The following is an 18,144-nucleotide window of genomic DNA, read 5'->3' on the forward strand; positions in this document are numbered from 1 at the left end:
TTGACATTTAATTAATGTTAATGGACAATCTATTTTGACCACTATATGATGTATTGTTGTCTACACACAGCCAAGCATTTATGACCTTTATGTTTCTTTACCAGGTAACCTCAAGAGTCACGTCATTGATTTTTTTTTATTTTTTATTAAAGTTTTATTAATTAACATTTACATTATATAATTTATTCAGAAGACGTCAAATGTTAATTGTGTATTTTTCGTGTTTTTAAATAATGTCTATGTATTGTTTTTGTCATTTTTTATTTTAATTTTTTATTTTGCTTTACATTTTATGATTTCGTGTACATAATGGTATGCCCATATATATATATATATATATATGTGTGTGTGTGTGTGTGTGTGTGTGTGTGTGTGTGTGTGTGTGTGTATGTATGTATGTGTGTGTGTATATATATATAAATTCTTGTCAAAATATAATTTAAAGTTCAATTAAATTACATTTTAAATTATATATATATATATATATATATATATATATATATATATATATATATATATATATATATATATATATATATATATATAGTTTTAACCTTAACACCAAATATATTTCAAAATGTATTTCAGGGACAAGATGATACTTTACCAATAGTCATGTTACTGGTAGTAATGATTAGATTTATAATGGATGAAGATTTATAATGATTTAATAATGTTTAATTTTTATGAATTGTAACTGTATATTTGAAAATACTACGTTTTTGTCAAGTTGGTGTAATTTACAACTTCACGTCAATTTACATCTTTACATATTTATTTATTCATTTATTCTTATTAAGCTAGCATAATTTCTTTTCATAATTTCATAATTTTTGTTGTCTCCTTTACAAGTGTTGTGTAAACATCCAATACGATCTACTGACATCCCCCATTAAAACTAATTTACCTTTGCCCAGTAAATCTTGGAATTGCCTTACCTTAACAGTATTTTATTATTTTTATTTATTTATTTATTTAAAACAGCAGAGGGCAGCAGATCGCACAATAAAAAGGGCTACGCATGTCAGGCGGTACCAAAAGAACCCAGAGTTCCTCAGAAGTCGAGCACGCGTGGCTGGCTTGAAAACACAATTACTACCAGTAACATGACTTTACCGTTAACAGGTTCACTCTGAATCAAGTGAAATTCTCTAAAACTTAATTCATTTATTCTTTTTTTCCAATTCTTAAAATGTAATCAAATTTGATTGTACACCTCCTACCCACAGACCACAGGCTAATCACAGCTGTACTGATATTGAGAACATTAGCACTCTTGCTTATGTTTTAATGTGCCTTTTCAATTGCAAATGCTTCTCACAAATGCCCCTAACCATTTGCAAAGCTGCCAGATCGACTGACAACCAGCAGGATATTTATATGGTGAAGCCTCATCACGGTCACACCTGTTGTCAAAGCAGCTGGATAGAACTTTGCCTCAGTACATTCAGGCCAAACAGATGCCGTTGGAAACCAGGTTAACAGCGTCATGGTAAACTATTAGTATCCTGTGATTGTTTGTTTTGTTTGTTGCAGAAGTTCACTAGGGGTTAGAACAGACCACAACCAAAATGTAGGAACAGCAAGACATAAAATGACAATGTGTCAGTGTTGTTACAGGATAAATTCTCTCTTTTTTAAAAGTATGTTATCAAGTAATTCTTTTTCAATGCATATGTAAGTACCGTTTCCACTGAGTGATTTAGAGACCACCTCCATCCCCCAGTTACATCCTGTTACCAGAAATGAGCCAGCACTAGCAGGAAAAGATTACCCTGTAAGCAGCTGGTCAAACATGACTGACCAAATGTCTTGAGATGTGTTCTTACACACATAACAAAAAAAAAAACACACACACACAAAAAAAGCCGCTTAATTATGTCATCAAACTGATACTAAAAGTAAACTGAAGTAGGCCTACCTTGCTTTAATGTAAGCTATTTTAAGTTGCAGCTGTTCCGTCTCTTTCAGCTGCTTTAAAATTACAAATACTGTGTCAGCAACAGGTTTACACCAATTGGTATCTTTAGTGAAAGCATTAAAAGTTTGGTTTGCACTTTTAGGTCATTAACAATCAGACAAACAGCATCACTGGAGTGGGCGGCTGACATTTTGAGATGACAAACATAAGCACAGACAGCTTGAAGGCATGAGGTTAATTCAGAATGGGCCACCTACGGTAAGTTACAGTAATGTTATTTTTTATTTAATATTTTTATTTTTGTAAGATTATAATTTTTAATGATCTCATATAGGCCTATATACTACATAATTCAAAATGTAATTCAATATAGTACATTAATATATTCAATATTTTACAATATTATTTATTAGAAATTCATCATGTTACATTATACTTAGTATAATATAAAGAATTTGTTTAATATCTGTATTCAACAGGCGTCAAAGAAGCAATTTACTGAAATGTGAGGCAACTGTAGTTTTATGTAAGGTACAACTGCAAAAAAAAAAAAGAAAAAAAAATCCCATTTTAATCCACTTTTTCATTAGGACTAAGTACATCTTCATATAGCCTACTGTATATTTTCATAATTACTTTTACTCTCTTTGAAATATGGGTAAAGTGTACTGCCGAAAGCATGTTCACTAATATATAATGTTGTTTTTATTGAAACTTGTGTCGTGTATTTAAATGTAATTACACATTTATTTACTTTATTATTAACTTTAAAATGTAACAAATAACACTAGTCTTTGCATGCTTTGGTTTAATATGGCAACACATCAATATAAGTGTATTTTAAAGCATGACAATTAGATTGATTTAGGCCATAGAAAAATATTTAATTTAACATAAATACACTTTTTTATGTGTACTTAAATGTGTTAAGAAACAGTGTACTCTGTTTCGTGCACTTTGATTTGATATTATCTTCAAGTACAGTTTATCAAAAAAAGATTTGAAGTAGCCTACACCACAAGTGCACATTCAGTACAATCAAGCACGCTTTTTTATATACAAGTAACGGTATAAATTAAAATAACTACGTAACACATTGCATCATAGTGTTTAAAGCATATATATATGTATAAGGTATATGTATGTATACATATATATGGTTTCAAGGACATCTCACGTGTTATATTTTACATAAAGAACTAATTAATGTATTGTGTATTGCAGTAACTATGGTTACTTGTTTTTAACGCTTGCCATCGAGTGTTTTGATCCTTCTCTACACTCGATTAGTTCTGCCTGACGCAGTGTTATAAGCAGCAAACATTCCTCGCGCAGCTGAGAGTGAGTGAGTGTACAGGGACATGATATCGACTGTCAGTGCTGCTCTTCCCCGCATACAACATGGGCTCAACCGCCCTTGCCACCAAAAGCAGAGCCTCAGCTTCACTGCAAAGCCCCGGAGCCGGTTCTGTGTCGTGGATCGCGTGTATTTTTGAGATATTTGAGGTGTAAATGTGGGTGATGGTGCTGTGGACTCAGGACAAGATGGCAGCAGTATGAGACACACACATCTACATGCTGTGAGTTCAGTCGAAGTGTGTAAAATGATCGGAGAAGACCTGGATTATATCTACTGTTAGTCCGTGTGAAAGGTGAGACTTTTTTTTTTTTTTTTTTAATCAGAGTGATTTTGTTTTGCTGTTGATCTTCAACTGTCTATGGAACCATCAAAACCGAAACGGATCACATCGGCTGTATCAAATCCTAGTGAGCTTCCTACATAGACTTATTTTGGGCATCAATGACGCGTTGCGAAATGCGATTATTACCTATGATAATGCGAATGTTTTTGGACATCATTCTTGCATCCTGTGCAGGCAGTCAGCTTTTCCTAAAATTTGACACACAGCCATTTGAGACAGCTTAACATTGGTATCCAACCAGTAAGAAAGATCGATGCATAAATGGATAGGCATGCATGTATACGTGTATAATCAGTTGTTTGTTATTTTGAAGCAGTTCAAATTGTGCATGTAGTTGCACAAGTATTAATGCATTAATAATTATATTCAACACTGCTGTTATGTAACGAAAGTTACTGTAGCATGCTACTTTTCCAGCAGTTTTAAGAAGAAACCTTTAGTCTTTAACAACCCAGATATTTCTTAACTGTTGCCCAGATCAAGAGTTTAGAGGAAGGTAAATACTGTGGAAAAGTGGGTTACTTAGGATGTAAATATGAATGAAAAAAACAAGAGTAATTAGTTCCAGTGAAAAAGCTCTTGTCCTCAACAGATTGAACAAGGGATACTTTTAAAAAGTGCTAATTGAGGTTGTTTTGAGGCAGCATGCATCAGCAGTGGAATAGGTCAAATGTTAAATAAAAATAGACTCATTTACTATGCATGAGAAAAAAATCATGTGCGGTGTTATCATTACCTGCAGTGCTTTGCCAGAATTTTTTAGTTTTTCGGTATCTGATTAAATTGAGGGCTGTTTGTCTTGTTGAAATAAAATGTAAACACAATGATGATGATTATTTTGACAGTAGGAATTAAAGGAATAGTTCACCACAAAATGAGGAAACTTATGTAATTCGTACTCAAATGACTCTCTGTGGACCACAAACAATGCTTATTTAAAGAATAACCTGGCCTTCTTTTCAATACAATGGAAGTGAAGACCTTGGGCTCCATAATTACTAACAGTAGTCAATTCAATTTTACTGTTTTGTACTGTATTTAGACACATTCACTAGCTTTTTGGGGTTTCTCAGAGAAGTCTAGTCGGATTTGCAAGTCGGATCTTTTCAATCCAGTACAATGGAATTCGATTGATTGGTTTACTTATTAAACCGTTCGCAAGATTAACAAACTGTCTTGGTTATCCAGTTACAGATGGATGTTTCAGCCCCAAAATCTTATTATAAACTTGTATTATTTTCTTCTATGAAACACAAGTGGAGATATTTTGAAGAATGTTGTTAATCAAACAGTTGACTTTCACTGTATGTACAATTTCTATAAATATATTGTGTTTTGCAAAAAAAAAAAAAAAAGTTATACAGGTTAAAAAAGAAATGCGAGTAAATGATGACAGAACTATCTTTTATAACAGTCCACTTATCAGTGAATAATAACTTAAAATTAACTGCTCATGCATATGGACAGGATATTCTTTATAAATACCTATACGTGTTCCACACAAGAATGGAAGTAATATTGGTTTAAAATGGCATGACAATTAATACATTATGACATTTTTTTTTTATTTTAGGGCTGAATGTCTGCAAGTTTTTGTAATCCACTATAGCTGTCGTTTTAAGGCAACCCTAGAGACAGACAGAGTGTTTTATGTTCCTTGTTGTATGGTGGGTAAGGCTGTTTTCACCAGCAAGGCTTTGCTTTTTCTGAAGAATGAGCTCATTTAGTGGCGGGGGAAGTTCAATAGAGGAGTCACACGATAGCCTGGCTGCCATTTGAGTTCTGCTGAGAGCAGAGGACGGCAGCAGCCCACTCCGGCCTGTGTTACTCACTGTGGTGAGGCTTGCGACCAAAATAGACCTGACTATGTGCTATGACTCCATGGAATTTACATTTTAAGAGGTTGCTCAGAAATCTCTTGTCAGTGTGGTATTGTTTTAAGTATAGGAAAACTTATTTTTAATAATTATCTGGCTTTATGGCCTTGTGTTTTTGTTTATGCATTCAGTTCAGATCACGTATTGCCTTGATTTTTGACCCCTGATATGAGATCCAGCCCCTCCCACAGTAAAGTAACACAAATATGGTGTTAACAGAGTTACTTCCTTTTGTCAGTTAAAGAAGGAATATTTCATATTATTACAAATCTGCTTCCTGTGGAATTTCAAACAATGTTTTAACTGTTTTTGCCCATACAATGATTTTGATGGAGTTCAAAAAAAGACACTGGACCCAACTGATTTTCATTATGTGGCCACTATTTTTCATATTCAGATATCTTAAAATGTATTCCACAGGATTATAGTCTCTTTAAATCCTGGGCCTGAAATCTTTGACAGTATCTATTGCTGATTCATTATTTGTGCTTGCCAAGTATCACAGTTATTGTCACTTCACTTGGGGCTAGGGGTTAGAAGAGATAAACATTGAATTTTATGGTAAACAATAGGGATGAATCTATCTGATTAGTGTTGTCACGGTACCAAAATTTCAATATTTGGTACCGATACTCTCTGTACCAATTTTGGTACCAAAGCATGGTGTTAACCTGTAATTGTCACTTAAAATCATGATATTATCTATCAAGCATATCAATGCTCCTATCCTGCTTTGAAAGCATCATATCACTCACTTCTATACTCAGCTCTGATAGAAATTTTGTATTTTTTAAGCAAGTTAAATGTTAAACTAAATAAACTAAAGTTTTAACCATTTACTTTATTGTTTAGCAAGTGCTTGAAACTGGCTTTTTAAAGTACAGTACGGGTGAAAGTTGTGGGAACCTTATTTTCAAATAAACAGCTAGTGATTGGTTACACAGTGTGCTAGCTAGATGCGAGTGCTACACAGGATTAATTTTAATCAGAGTCTTTGTCCTAACTAACCATTGGTAACTAGACAGTGGTTTCTTTTAAAAACATTCAAACCATGTGCCCAGTACCTCTAATAATTTCAGGTTATGATTATTGTGTTTAAATTTATAATGTTAAAAAAATGTTTAATTTTATTTTGATCAGTGAACATGCATCAATGTGCATGACTTTAATAGCTAAAATGCATGGAAACGACAACGGATAACCGTTTATTCCATAACAAAGACTGTCTCTGAATACTATATGTATTTTTAATCATGTTAAAAATTACGTTTGATAACTTTAATGTTAACATTAGGGGTGTCGAAATTTAATAGTTTTTTCAGATGAGGATGATTCGGTATCGGTTCAGTAATGGACCATAACCGATTATAAGGTACTGACGCTTTTCTGATGTCATTTGTCGCATAAGTGCTTTTTCGTGGTACCATACATTAGGTGGATTCGGCTTGTCATACACTCATCCTGTGCAATGTTGCTTCAAATTGAACGTGCCTAATGGCGGAGGGACTACTTTAAAAGCCATAATCTGGCCACATTTTTCAAATATTCAGGGGGTAGGTATGGGCAAATGAAGACTCGTGAAGCACTGAGGCCTTCCTCTAGGGATTGGTGAATCGATCCTGAAGTATCGATTAGGGATGTGCACGGATAGTTGAACATTCGATTATTCGTTCTGCTCTAATTATTCGATAAATAAAAATGATATTCGAATTTCGAAAAAAAAAAAAAAAAAATTCACAATAAAACCTAATTTGGTCACTTTCTGTGATTCTCCATGGCATATTTGAAGGTGTATGCAAGCAAAAAATAATTAATGAATGATTAAGGGGCCATTCACATATCGCGCCTAATAAGGCGTGGAAAAGGCTATGCGCGCCACTTTCTCCTTCTTTTCAAAGCGCTCGGGCAGAAGCGCTCCTGAGGCGACGCGTTCTCTCCATGAAGACGCGGAAATTTCAGCAAAGGATAAATGGATTTGCAGCACAAAAAAAATCGCTTTCAGTAGCTCTGCTACTAAATTTATTTCAAAATGGCAATCCATATACAGCTATGATCAGCTGTTCCTTCATCTTGGCTGAGCTTTCAACGTTGTTAAGGGAAAGGATGAAGCTGAATGTTTAGTTCTTGTCACATGACCTGCGGTGCGCTTGCGGCATTCTGAAAGTTGAGATGTTTTTAACTCGATGCTGTTCGGACGCGCCTGAAAAAAAAAAACGGGACCGCGTCGCACCGCGTGCGCATCGCGACCGCGTCGCTTCCATTATGAGCGCGCATACCGCGCACCTACATTGGAAATAACAAACTTGAGCATGCAAAAGACGCGATATGTGAACGCCCCCTAAGAACTGCGGTCTTCTACAGTACTTCAAATATGCCGTGGAGAATCACAGAAAGTGATCCAAGAACATTGTTGCAGCATCTCTCAAGCAACGAATAAACACCACTAACTTGGAGAATGCAGTGAAAACTCCTCTTCTCGCGTCTGCCCTAGACCCTCGGCACAAACATCTCAGGTTTCTCGATGAAAACATGAGAGAAGTAAGAAAAAAAAACTTTTTTTGAACATTATCAAAACATTTTCCTTGATGCGAGTGGTGCGGATGCAGTCGCCACGATGAAGATGCAATGCCCACTCGTTGGAAAGTTCTCCAGCGATGATTACAGAGAGTCCAGCCGAGAAGAGTGGGAACAGTTCTTGCTGGAGCCATGTATTCCACCAGATGAGGATCCCATTCAGTGGTGAAACGAGAACACGAAGCGCTTCACAAAACTTATTCGCTTAGCACACCGTTATTTGTGTGTCCCGCCAATGTCTGTGCCGTCAGAGCGCGTTTTCTCCGCGGCCGGCCTTATTGTTAACAGACTAAGGAGCCGACTTTCCCCCAATCATGTTTACATGCCCGTATTTCTTAACAAGAACATTTGAAACAATAGAAAAAAAAGCAAAAAAGATTTGCTGACAGTTTAAAAGTTGTGTAAGCTACATTCTGTACAATAGCCTAATTGCTGCAGGCTGCTTTACGTTTTTTCTTTGTTCACTTTTTTTTTTTTTTTTTTTGCTTTTAATCTGTACTTTTGTTTGTTTGCACGCATTGTTAAAGGTTTTCAGCTACAAAACACGATGTGTAATATTCAAGCTTATTGTAAGCTTGTTTAAAATGACGAAAACAAATGTTGCTGAAAAATAAAGTCTGACTCATTAAACTTAATTTAAATAAACGAATATTCGAATATTCGTTTTTTGTGAGCTCAAATATTCGAATGTGATATTTGTGGAAAACGCCCATCCCTAGTATCGATATATCAATACTGATGTGAGTATCGAAAGTAGGGCTTCACGATATTGGGAAAAATGACATTGCAATATTTTATTTTTCTGCGATCTATATTGCGATTATGAAATCTAATCTAGTTTTTTCTTACAAACAAAAATGGGGTGAGCACACTTACATTCTCATTTTAAATGATTTAAACATCGACACCATCGTGTCAATTGATTAATATGTGTGAGGGAGAGAGAGCAAGACAGCGCTCGTGTTGTTTGAAGACGATGAGCGTGCGGCTGGGGCTCGATCGCTCTCTGTCTCTCTCTCTCTCGCTCTCTGTCGCTCTCTCTCTCTCTCTCTCTCTCTCTCTCTCTCTCTCTCTCTCTGCCCTGTTAAACTGACAGGACTTAAAAACACTTGCAAATTATAAACTTTCACTCCATGATGGTTAAGCTGTGCAATTAATCTGTGAATCACATTTACATTTAACCATTTAGCAGACGCTTTTATCCAAAGTGACTTACAAATGAGAACAATAGAAGCAGTCAGGTCAACAAGAGAACAATAACAGTATACAAGTGCCATGACAAATCTCATTTAGTCTAGTGTAGAACACATAGCCAGGTTTTTTTTTATATATATATATATATATATATATATATATATATATATATATATATATATATATATATATATATAAATATAAATGAAAAGACAAGAAATGGAAAAGTGCTAGTATTAGTTGGTTAAGTCCTCTCGAAAGCTGTCGAAGTGCCGGCCCTTCACATTCGTCAAGGGCCGGGGAGCAGCTGGCCCATACGGTTAATGAATAACGGATCAACTACGACAGCCTACATCGCACATCCTGTAATGTGACTATCGTGGATTCGTACATCGCGATATCGATGCTTAAACGACACATTGTGCAGCCCTAATCGAAAGTATCGATACTCAATTAAAAAAAATCAATACTAAGGTGTTTTTATTTACCAGTGATTTTGTTTATTAAACAAAAAATATTGCCTACAATATGCCTTAAATTTGACAAATAACCTATGTTAGCAAATAATTGTCTGGAAGGGATTTTCCTGCTCATCTGAACACACGCAAATGTTGCAAGGCAGAATCAAAAGGCAGCTCAGAACAATGCAGAAAAAACATAGGTTAGATGTTTGAGTTAGTTCACAATAAACCTATTGAAATTGTACCCTAGTTTGTGCAGTACATTTATTTAAATTTGAATGTTAAAAGTTCATATTGATCATGTTCTCTTCTCTATTGTTAATATAAATCATACACTCTTCGAACAAAAAGATTGCATGCAGCAGCCTATTACTGGCAGTCCCTTATGACAATGAACCATGGTAAAGTGAACATAGTTTAACTATAGTATTTGTAGATTTCCTTGGTTAACACTACAGTAAACATGTTTTAAGCATGTGAAACAAAAATATGACCTAATAAGTTGCAATTAAGGCATATTTCAAATATAAAGTTAAGTAGGTATTATTACCCATTGTACTCTTAATAATGGAATGTCATAATCTAAAAGTTCAGTTTAGAAGTATCGTATCAGTATCAATATCGACGATACTGGTCATTAAAAGTATCAGTATCGTATTGAGAACAAAATATGAGGTAACGTCCATCCCTACTTTCCACTGACTGTTGTCTTGAAAACAGTGCCATCTGGTGGTTCATAAAAAATATATCAGCCAATAGCATGTGAAAAACGCTCCATAGAATGAGGCATCTACCACATGTTCCATGGATCGATTCAAGTTGTGTGCACAAATAAAAGCCAAACTGTGTTTTTTTTTTTTTTTTTTTTTTTTTTTGTCACTGATGAATTAATTTACCCATTTAACTGTGCAATTTAATACCAGTACGAATATCAATATGGTGTAATAGAAGAATAATGAACACATATGAATTTCATATGACAAATATAGAATTTTTCTGAAATAATTAGCATTCTTCATATATAAAAGATAATTGAGGATGCAGTGCATCATTAATCTAACAATACAACCCCCCCCCCCCATACACTTATCTGATTGGCTGTGATTTTGATTGATTAGTTGCATAGTGAAGACAGATTGGTTGTCACTGGAAGGCAAATTGGTTGACTGACAAATTGGTTGTCACTGGAAGTACTTTCAGTTAGGACATGGAGTTACAGTGATTTTAAGTTCACATAATCCAATAACTCATGAACTCACTGATTCTTTTTGACTGATTCATTAAAAAGGACCAAATCGTTAACTGTTGTTCACTCATGAATTAAACTGCACTGGTCAACTGTATATTTTTCTCTGATCTCAAAACCAGATGATTCATGGGGTTTTCCCACAAATTTCCAAGGTTTTACTATGGCAAGGGTGTGCAAAGCTAAGCATCTTGGAAAATTGTGCCATTTAAGTGAACACACTAGACACTAGAAAGTGAGAATAGAAAACAGGGACTTAACGCAGAAGGAAGTCTATATACTAGGATATGTTGATTTCATTTTATTGATTACATTTATTTATTTTTTTTATCATACTTAAATAGTTTAAAATTTTGTTTTTATTATTATTGTCTGTGTCATCCAGTCCTGCTGAATACATTCTGCAAAATTATCATTTATTTTTAATTGGATTGTGGACTGCATTTGCATTTTCATCCTCTTCCCTTTCCTTTGATTTCCCCATCTTTTTCCCAAGGAGGAACAATATTTTTTTCCCCAACTGAACTGTACGGCCATCAGAAAATGAGATGTTATATGCTGTCCCCACCATAATCATACCTTGACTTTTATTATGGGTGTTCACTTTCTTTTTTTTTTCTCCGCAGACCAGTAATGACCAAACCCTGCATGACTGTAGCCAATTTTATCAGTCAATTTAATCACATGGTCATGAGAACAAACAAACAAAAAAAAGCTTGGTATGTCCATGGTACTTTTTTTTTTTTTTCCGTTTTCTTTTTATGGAGATGCAGTGCAGGTTTCTTCCTTAAAAATAACTTTTATATCCTAATTTTATTATTTTCGCAAAGCTTAACCAGCCACCTGATTTGGTTAGTATTCTTACAAGGATAGCGCATAAAGATTAAATTTCTAGTACTTTGGTATAGTAAAGTTTAAACAGACAGATATGAACATGATGATTTAGAGTTAGTTGTGAAGTAATGTTGAAATATTTGTATTCCTATGGTAGTAAAGAGCGAGTGTTTGTTTAGTGTTAAGATGTTTGATTATTATTATTATTATTATTATTTTTAAGGGGGAAATTAGATAACCAACAACATACAGTGATCATCTGTAATGTGATTCTTGTCAGAAGCAATATTTGTTTTTGTTAATATTTATACATTTTAGTTTCTCTGCTTGGACTGGCCTGTCTTTTCTTATGTTGTGATTTCTCATATTATACCCTCACCCTATATATTTTCACTTCACTCCCTATACCTCAGTTGACTGTTTTAACTCTGTAAAAAAAGTTGCTCTTGAGATTTTTAAGTGTGCTTCAGCCCCAAATTAGAGTTGGACAAGCCACAATGTTTGCACTGAATGTCAGCCAAATGAATGTGAAATTGGCCTCATCTTTTCAAAATGTTGGTCATGTGTTGGCCTGTTGCTGAAATCAGACTCTTATCTGGTTCCTTTTCCTTAACATTTTTTTTTTCTGGTGTACAAATCATAGTTGGGTTTGACCCTAGAGCCTAAAGTGTAAATAATTGAATTACATTAGTACCACAACTTGTGACTCAAAAAGGTTTGCTTTACTACACACAAGTCAGTGTATTTCCTCAATTGGATATTTATTGAAAATAGAGAAGCTTTGCAAGCACAGATGGAACTGTGCCTTTGATGCCCCCTCCCCAACACACAGTAATGCTCATTTTGAAATAACCGTTGCCTAGAGACCCCATTCATGGAAACCAATATGAAAAGGTCATTTGAACCTGTGAGCAGTTAGTTGTTTCCTTTTACAGCATTTATGAAAGGATGGTTGGTGGGTGTTTTGGAGGGAGGAACTCAACCTTCTGCTGCAGTGTCATTATCTTGGCCTGTCATTGGCTGCTCAAGGCAGCTTGCTGTTTGCTGCTGTGTAGCATAGGGGCAAAGGTCAAGTATGACGTCAGCCTGATGATGCAATACAGTGCACTCAGTAGGACAAGTTGTTTACACTTAGTTAGTGGGCACCTGTGATGTCACACAACAAACTTAGGAAAACACCACTATAGACAATAGTCATTTTGTAAGTTAATATTAAATAGAGACCAGGGATTTCACATTTCCAGGAATTTGAAAGGTACTGGCTGGTCAGTTATGATGTCCATGTTTCTTTGAAAATGTTGAAATCTTACATATTGTCATTTTATTGGTTGAAAGTGTAACATGATCTGTATCTGGTTTTCTTTTGTTCGCAGGTATGGCCTCACAAGTCTTGGTCTACCCACCACATGTTTTTCAAACTCAGACAAGTGCCTTTTGTAGTGTGAAGAAACTCAAAGTTGAGCCCAGTAACTGTGTTTACCATGAGAGGGCCTACCCACAGACTTACTTGAATGGTAGAACCCTTGGCATTGCTTACCCGTCAAAAATCACAGTTTCATTTAAGACACCAGATTCTGTGATCGGCAGATACCGCAGGCAGGAGTTACCATTGCAAACGGCTGCTGTACGCGGTGTGCGACGTCAGCATACCACCACAGCAACGCAGCAGCAAAAAGGGGGTGTCACCTCTCAGGATAAGGAGCCAGAGCACCAGGAAAAAGGAAAGAGTTGCAGCAGTGGAGCTACAGGGGCAGTTGAAAGGGGTAGGGGAGAGGGAAGCGACAGTCAAGAAGGAGGAGGTGGAGGACAGGGTGAAGGTGACGAAGGTGGTGGAGGAGAGGACGAGGGTGACCGGGAAGACTGTGGAGTTTTTAACTTGCAAGACAGCTCCCACAGATGCGGGCTGAAACGTAAGAGCGGGGAGCTGGAGAACTTGGGGAGCGCCATGCAGATTGTAGAGGACCTGTCAATGTTACCTGCAATGTTGCAGTCAAATTTGGGAAACCCACCAGTTGCGGTCCCAGTGGCAGTCGGTGGAGGGCCTGCAAAGCAAGGTGGAAATTCCGGAAATGGGGATGGAGACTACCAATTGGTGCAGCATGAGTTGCTTTGCTCGTTGAAGAACAGCTATGAGGTCTTAGACTTCCTCGGCCGTGGTACTTTCGGCCAGGTAGTGAAATGCTGGAAACGAGGCACCAATGAGATTGTGGCGGTGAAGATCCTGAAGAATCATCCATCATATGCACGACAGGGCCAGATTGAAGTAGGCATCCTGGCACGCCTCAGCAGCGAGAATGCAGAGGAGCATAATCTGGTGCGAGCTTTCGAGTGTTTCCAGCACCGTAGCCACACCTGTCTCGTGTTTGAGATGCTGGAGCAAAACTTGTATGACTTCCTCAAGCAGAACAAATTCAGCCCGCTACCTCTGAAGGTGATCCGTCCCATTCTTCAGCAGGTAGCCACGGCATTAAAAAAGCTAAAGGCCATGGGACTGATCCACGCGGACCTTAAGCCTGAGAACATCATGCTGGTGGACCCTGTACGGCAGCCCTACAGGGTGAAAGTCATAGACTTTGGCTCAGCCAGTCACGTTTCCAAAGCCGTCTGTTCGACGTACCTCCAGTCGCGTTACTACAGGTATGTACCAACTAAAGACTGAGTTGATTGTCAACTAAAATTGGTTTTGATTAGTGGGTAGGGCTGGACGATTAATCGAAAAGTAATCGAAACCGAAATTCAGAACCTCTAACCGACGTAATTTTCCCATGCCGGTTATTTCGGTTTTTTAATCCTGTTAATACTTCCCCCTTAAAAGCATACTAGCGCGTGTGTAGCCACATGACTCTGCCCCGTCCAGTCAGTGACATAAAAGCAAAACACGGAGGTGAACGGCGGTTCAACACATACTGATGGCCTTGCGTCTTCACTAAAATGGTTTGGACATTCAAGTGATTAGATGATCGGATGTGTATTATTATATCGAGCTACCATGGTCGCGCTAGGGCTGTCAAAAAATAAATTAAGAATATTTCTAGAATAAAAAAATCCACATTCGAATGCAAAAAATGTTGCATTCGAATTGTAGGTGTCCGTTAAGGAGGCAGCTTTAAGGTCCGCCTCTGGTATACTTCACATTCCGTGTTCTGTTCTGTCTTAAACGGTCTCATCCGCACAGCTTTCAGAAGGCTGACGGGCTCGATGAGCAGTAACGTTACCACTTCTGTCATCATTCACCTCGTGCATGCGCTGTTGACAGCCGCACACCCCGTCCGCATGCAGGCACTTTTTGAGACCGTGTGGACGGATGCGCGGCTGTCCGCGAGCCCTCTTAATGACGAAAATTACATAATGCGGACGGTGCGCGGATGCGGATGGCCAAATTATACTTTGGCCTTTATCAGTGGCGCATGAGATGCGATGACAATATAAAAGTGTCATTGCATTATAATTTTTTTAACACATAGTTGAAGCTACTTAATGCAGCGCTTCTGCGATGTTCATTCAAAATATTGCGGAAAAAGAGAATGTGGAGAAGATCTTATTCACGTCAAAACGGAAACCAAGCCATTCACACAGAACGCATATTTCACGCATTTTCTAGAGAGGGACGTCTTCTTTTAACCTTGGACTCGCGTCTCACACAAGAGAGCCGCATGTTTAGAAAGCCGTGTAAAATTAAGGGATATATCAGAAGAGAAGCCAAAAGCTTTTCTTCACTCTAATTAAAATTATTCATTTTAAATTCGAATATAATTGGAATTTGGATAATATTTAATTGCAAATTCGAATTTAGTTTTCAAGCCATTTTGACAGCCCTAGTTCACACAGCTGCATTGTGGCACAAACACTCATATAAACAGTAACGTTAGCTGTGAAGATCGCGGGCACAGAGGAACGCAGAAACTAGTTGTCAGCACTGTCCTGTGATTTATCACTAAAGTAGCTTAGAATCTCAAAACTTATTATAGCATATTTTTCTACTTTTGAAGGAACTATAGAAACACAATAATATAGAGACAGTATGACTAATTCACACACGCAATCAATCATACTGGTACTGTGCTAATTTATCTTTATCTGATCTTTATTTATCTCTTACACCGAGCAATAATCTGTAAGAAATGTTACAAACATAGATAAAATAACTGCTGATAGTGAGCTATGATGTCAGATCGCTCTTTCAATAGGAAAAAATGTCTCACCTTTAATAGTCAATCATATTTACAGTACAAACCTTGTCAGTGAACTATGAGGGCAAAAAAAAAAAAAAAACCGAAACAAAATAATCGTTCATTAATCGTAATCGAGGTAAAATGGTCAATTAATCGAGGTTTTGATTTTAGGCCATAATCGTCCAGCCCTATTAGTGGGCGACCGATTGATCAGTTTTGCTGATTTAATCTGCACCAATAGTCGCAAAGTGATTTACATTACGCCGGCCAGAGCAAAGTAGGCAGAGTTTAAAAAACTACTATTTTGAATGTAAATCACTCTGTCTATGGGCCAATTGTTCCTACCATGCGATGTCGTAATATGAAATAACTCCGTTTGGACGTATTGTATACATGCCTATTTTGCAGTTGCATGTTTACTTTGCAGTTCACCACATTACAAATGTTGTCACGGTATTCACTGTGTATTTATAACATTACATTTTTGATAACAACAGAGCTTTATTTCATCGAAATAGTGGAGAAGGCTGGAGGAGGAAAAATGGTTTGTAAAAACGTTTACTTTGTATTGTTAAGGGGAGCAGTATGTTTGCCGACAAGGCTGAAAGGACACAAACTTCATTAGTACCTCAAGCGGTTAAAGTGTGACCAAAACATGCAAGTCTAACCCAAATATTTAATGTCATGATTATTATCATTTATTTGCATTAGTTTATCTAAAAGATTGCATTTTTCAGTGAAACATTTGTGTTTTTTTTGGCTCTTAGGGTGCTTTCACACCTGCCTCATTTAGTTTGGTTGAATCGTACCAGAGTTCGTTTCCCTCTTTGGTGCGGTTCGATCGGGCAGGTGAGAAAGCAGCAATTGCACTCGGGTGCGCACCAAAAGCAGACCAAACAAGCGTACCGAGACCTGCTTGAAGAGGTGGTCTCTGTACGCTTTCAAACGAACTCTGGAGCGGTTCGTTTGTGGTGAGAATGTGATCCGACCTCGAACAGACCCAACTGCAAAAAGTACTGATCATTTTTGGACTAAACCAGCTGCCATAGTCCAGCTGCGTTATGCATTATGGGATGAGGAAGTTTTTGTTGACAGTTTGCACTTTAGCATGGCAGCTTGTGGACAAACTTGGAGTAGTGAGGATGTGTGGAGCCTCACAGAAATTTGGTCAGATGACCATGAGCATGTCAGAGTTAAGAAGAATTAATGCACGCCTCCACTTGAAGTTATGAGCAATTCCCGCTCGCCGTTTGCAGTGCATTAGAACGTTGTTTTCAAGCCGCATCCGCGCTTCATTATAGAAATGTATTTTTTGCATATTGTGGTGTATACAAACAATGTAATAGATTATGGCCAGGGACAAAACCAGCCCGCGCAGTCGTGTTGTCATGTAGTTGTGTTGTCTCAGTGTTGTTTGCTGGCTTTTCCTCTTATGTTGAAATTTTCCCGCATGTAAATTTTGACCAATCGAAAAGCAGTTTAGGAAATACGTCTTGGCCAATGTGTGAATGAGTAGATGTTGTCATGTGACTGCATTTTGGTTCGTTTCAACTGGTACGGACCAAAGCAATCAGTGTGGTGTGAGAAGGGACCAAAAAAGCTGAAAAATGCTACAATGTATAATTGTTTGCTCTTGGTTCGGACCAAATGAATCGAACTAGAGATGTGAAAGCACCCTTAAAAAGGCTGTTTGCTTCATATAGAGAGCTTTAAATATAGATTATTAATTGCACTTGCTTGTTTTGTTTGCGATGAATGCTGAGGTTGAATGGATGCACTCTTGAGTTCAGCAGAGTTGTTTTGTTTGGTTGTTGATCAATATTTTGTTCAAAAATTACTCTTAAGCACATTTTTCCTTCTTACTAATTGATCACTGAAACATTCAAAAATCTATCTGTATATGTTATACAACTAAAATCCTTGTGGAATTACCAGTCAGGAAACACTGCTGATGTAAAACAGTTTCCCTTGTGTTCAAAATCTACACTGACCCTGTTGAAATATTTGACCCCACAATGCAACAGGCAGGGGCTAAACCATTTTTGTCACATTGCCATGGGAAAGGAAGTGATTTAAAAAAAAAAAAAAAAAAAAAAAAAGCACTTTGTACAATAGGCTAAGAACAAGTGGTTATGTATGTATGAGTTTTAAGAGAACAGTCT

At 36.9% G+C, this 18,144-nt stretch overlaps 1 protein-coding gene and 1 long non-coding RNA gene across 3 annotated transcripts in view; one reads left to right on the forward strand and one right to left on the reverse strand.

Moving 5' to 3' along the window:
* The window catches only part of LOC132101326 (uncharacterized), a 963,607-nt gene that overhangs the window by 215,230 nt on the left and 730,233 nt on the right, over positions 1-18,144 (reverse strand). The gene's annotated exons all lie outside the window — the stretch shown is intronic.
* hipk3b (homeodomain interacting protein kinase 3b) overlaps positions 3,237-18,144 on the forward strand; it is a 72,903-nt gene continuing 57,995 nt past the window's right edge. For both annotated transcript variants that reach the window (XM_059506193.1, XM_059506194.1), the window contains exons 1-2: positions 3,237-3,573; positions 13,184-14,447. In XM_059506193.1, coding sequence (XP_059362176.1) covers positions 13,186-14,447 — 1,262 coding nt within the window. In that variant the 5' untranslated portion in view covers positions 3,237-3,573; positions 13,184-13,185. The remainder of the gene's footprint in view (positions 3,574-13,183; positions 14,448-18,144) is intronic.

The sequence above is a fragment of the Carassius carassius genome, chromosome 23 (assembly GCF_963082965.1).
Source record: "Carassius carassius chromosome 23, fCarCar2.1, whole genome shotgun sequence".
NCBI lineage: Eukaryota > Metazoa > Chordata > Actinopteri > Cypriniformes > Cyprinidae > Carassius > Carassius carassius.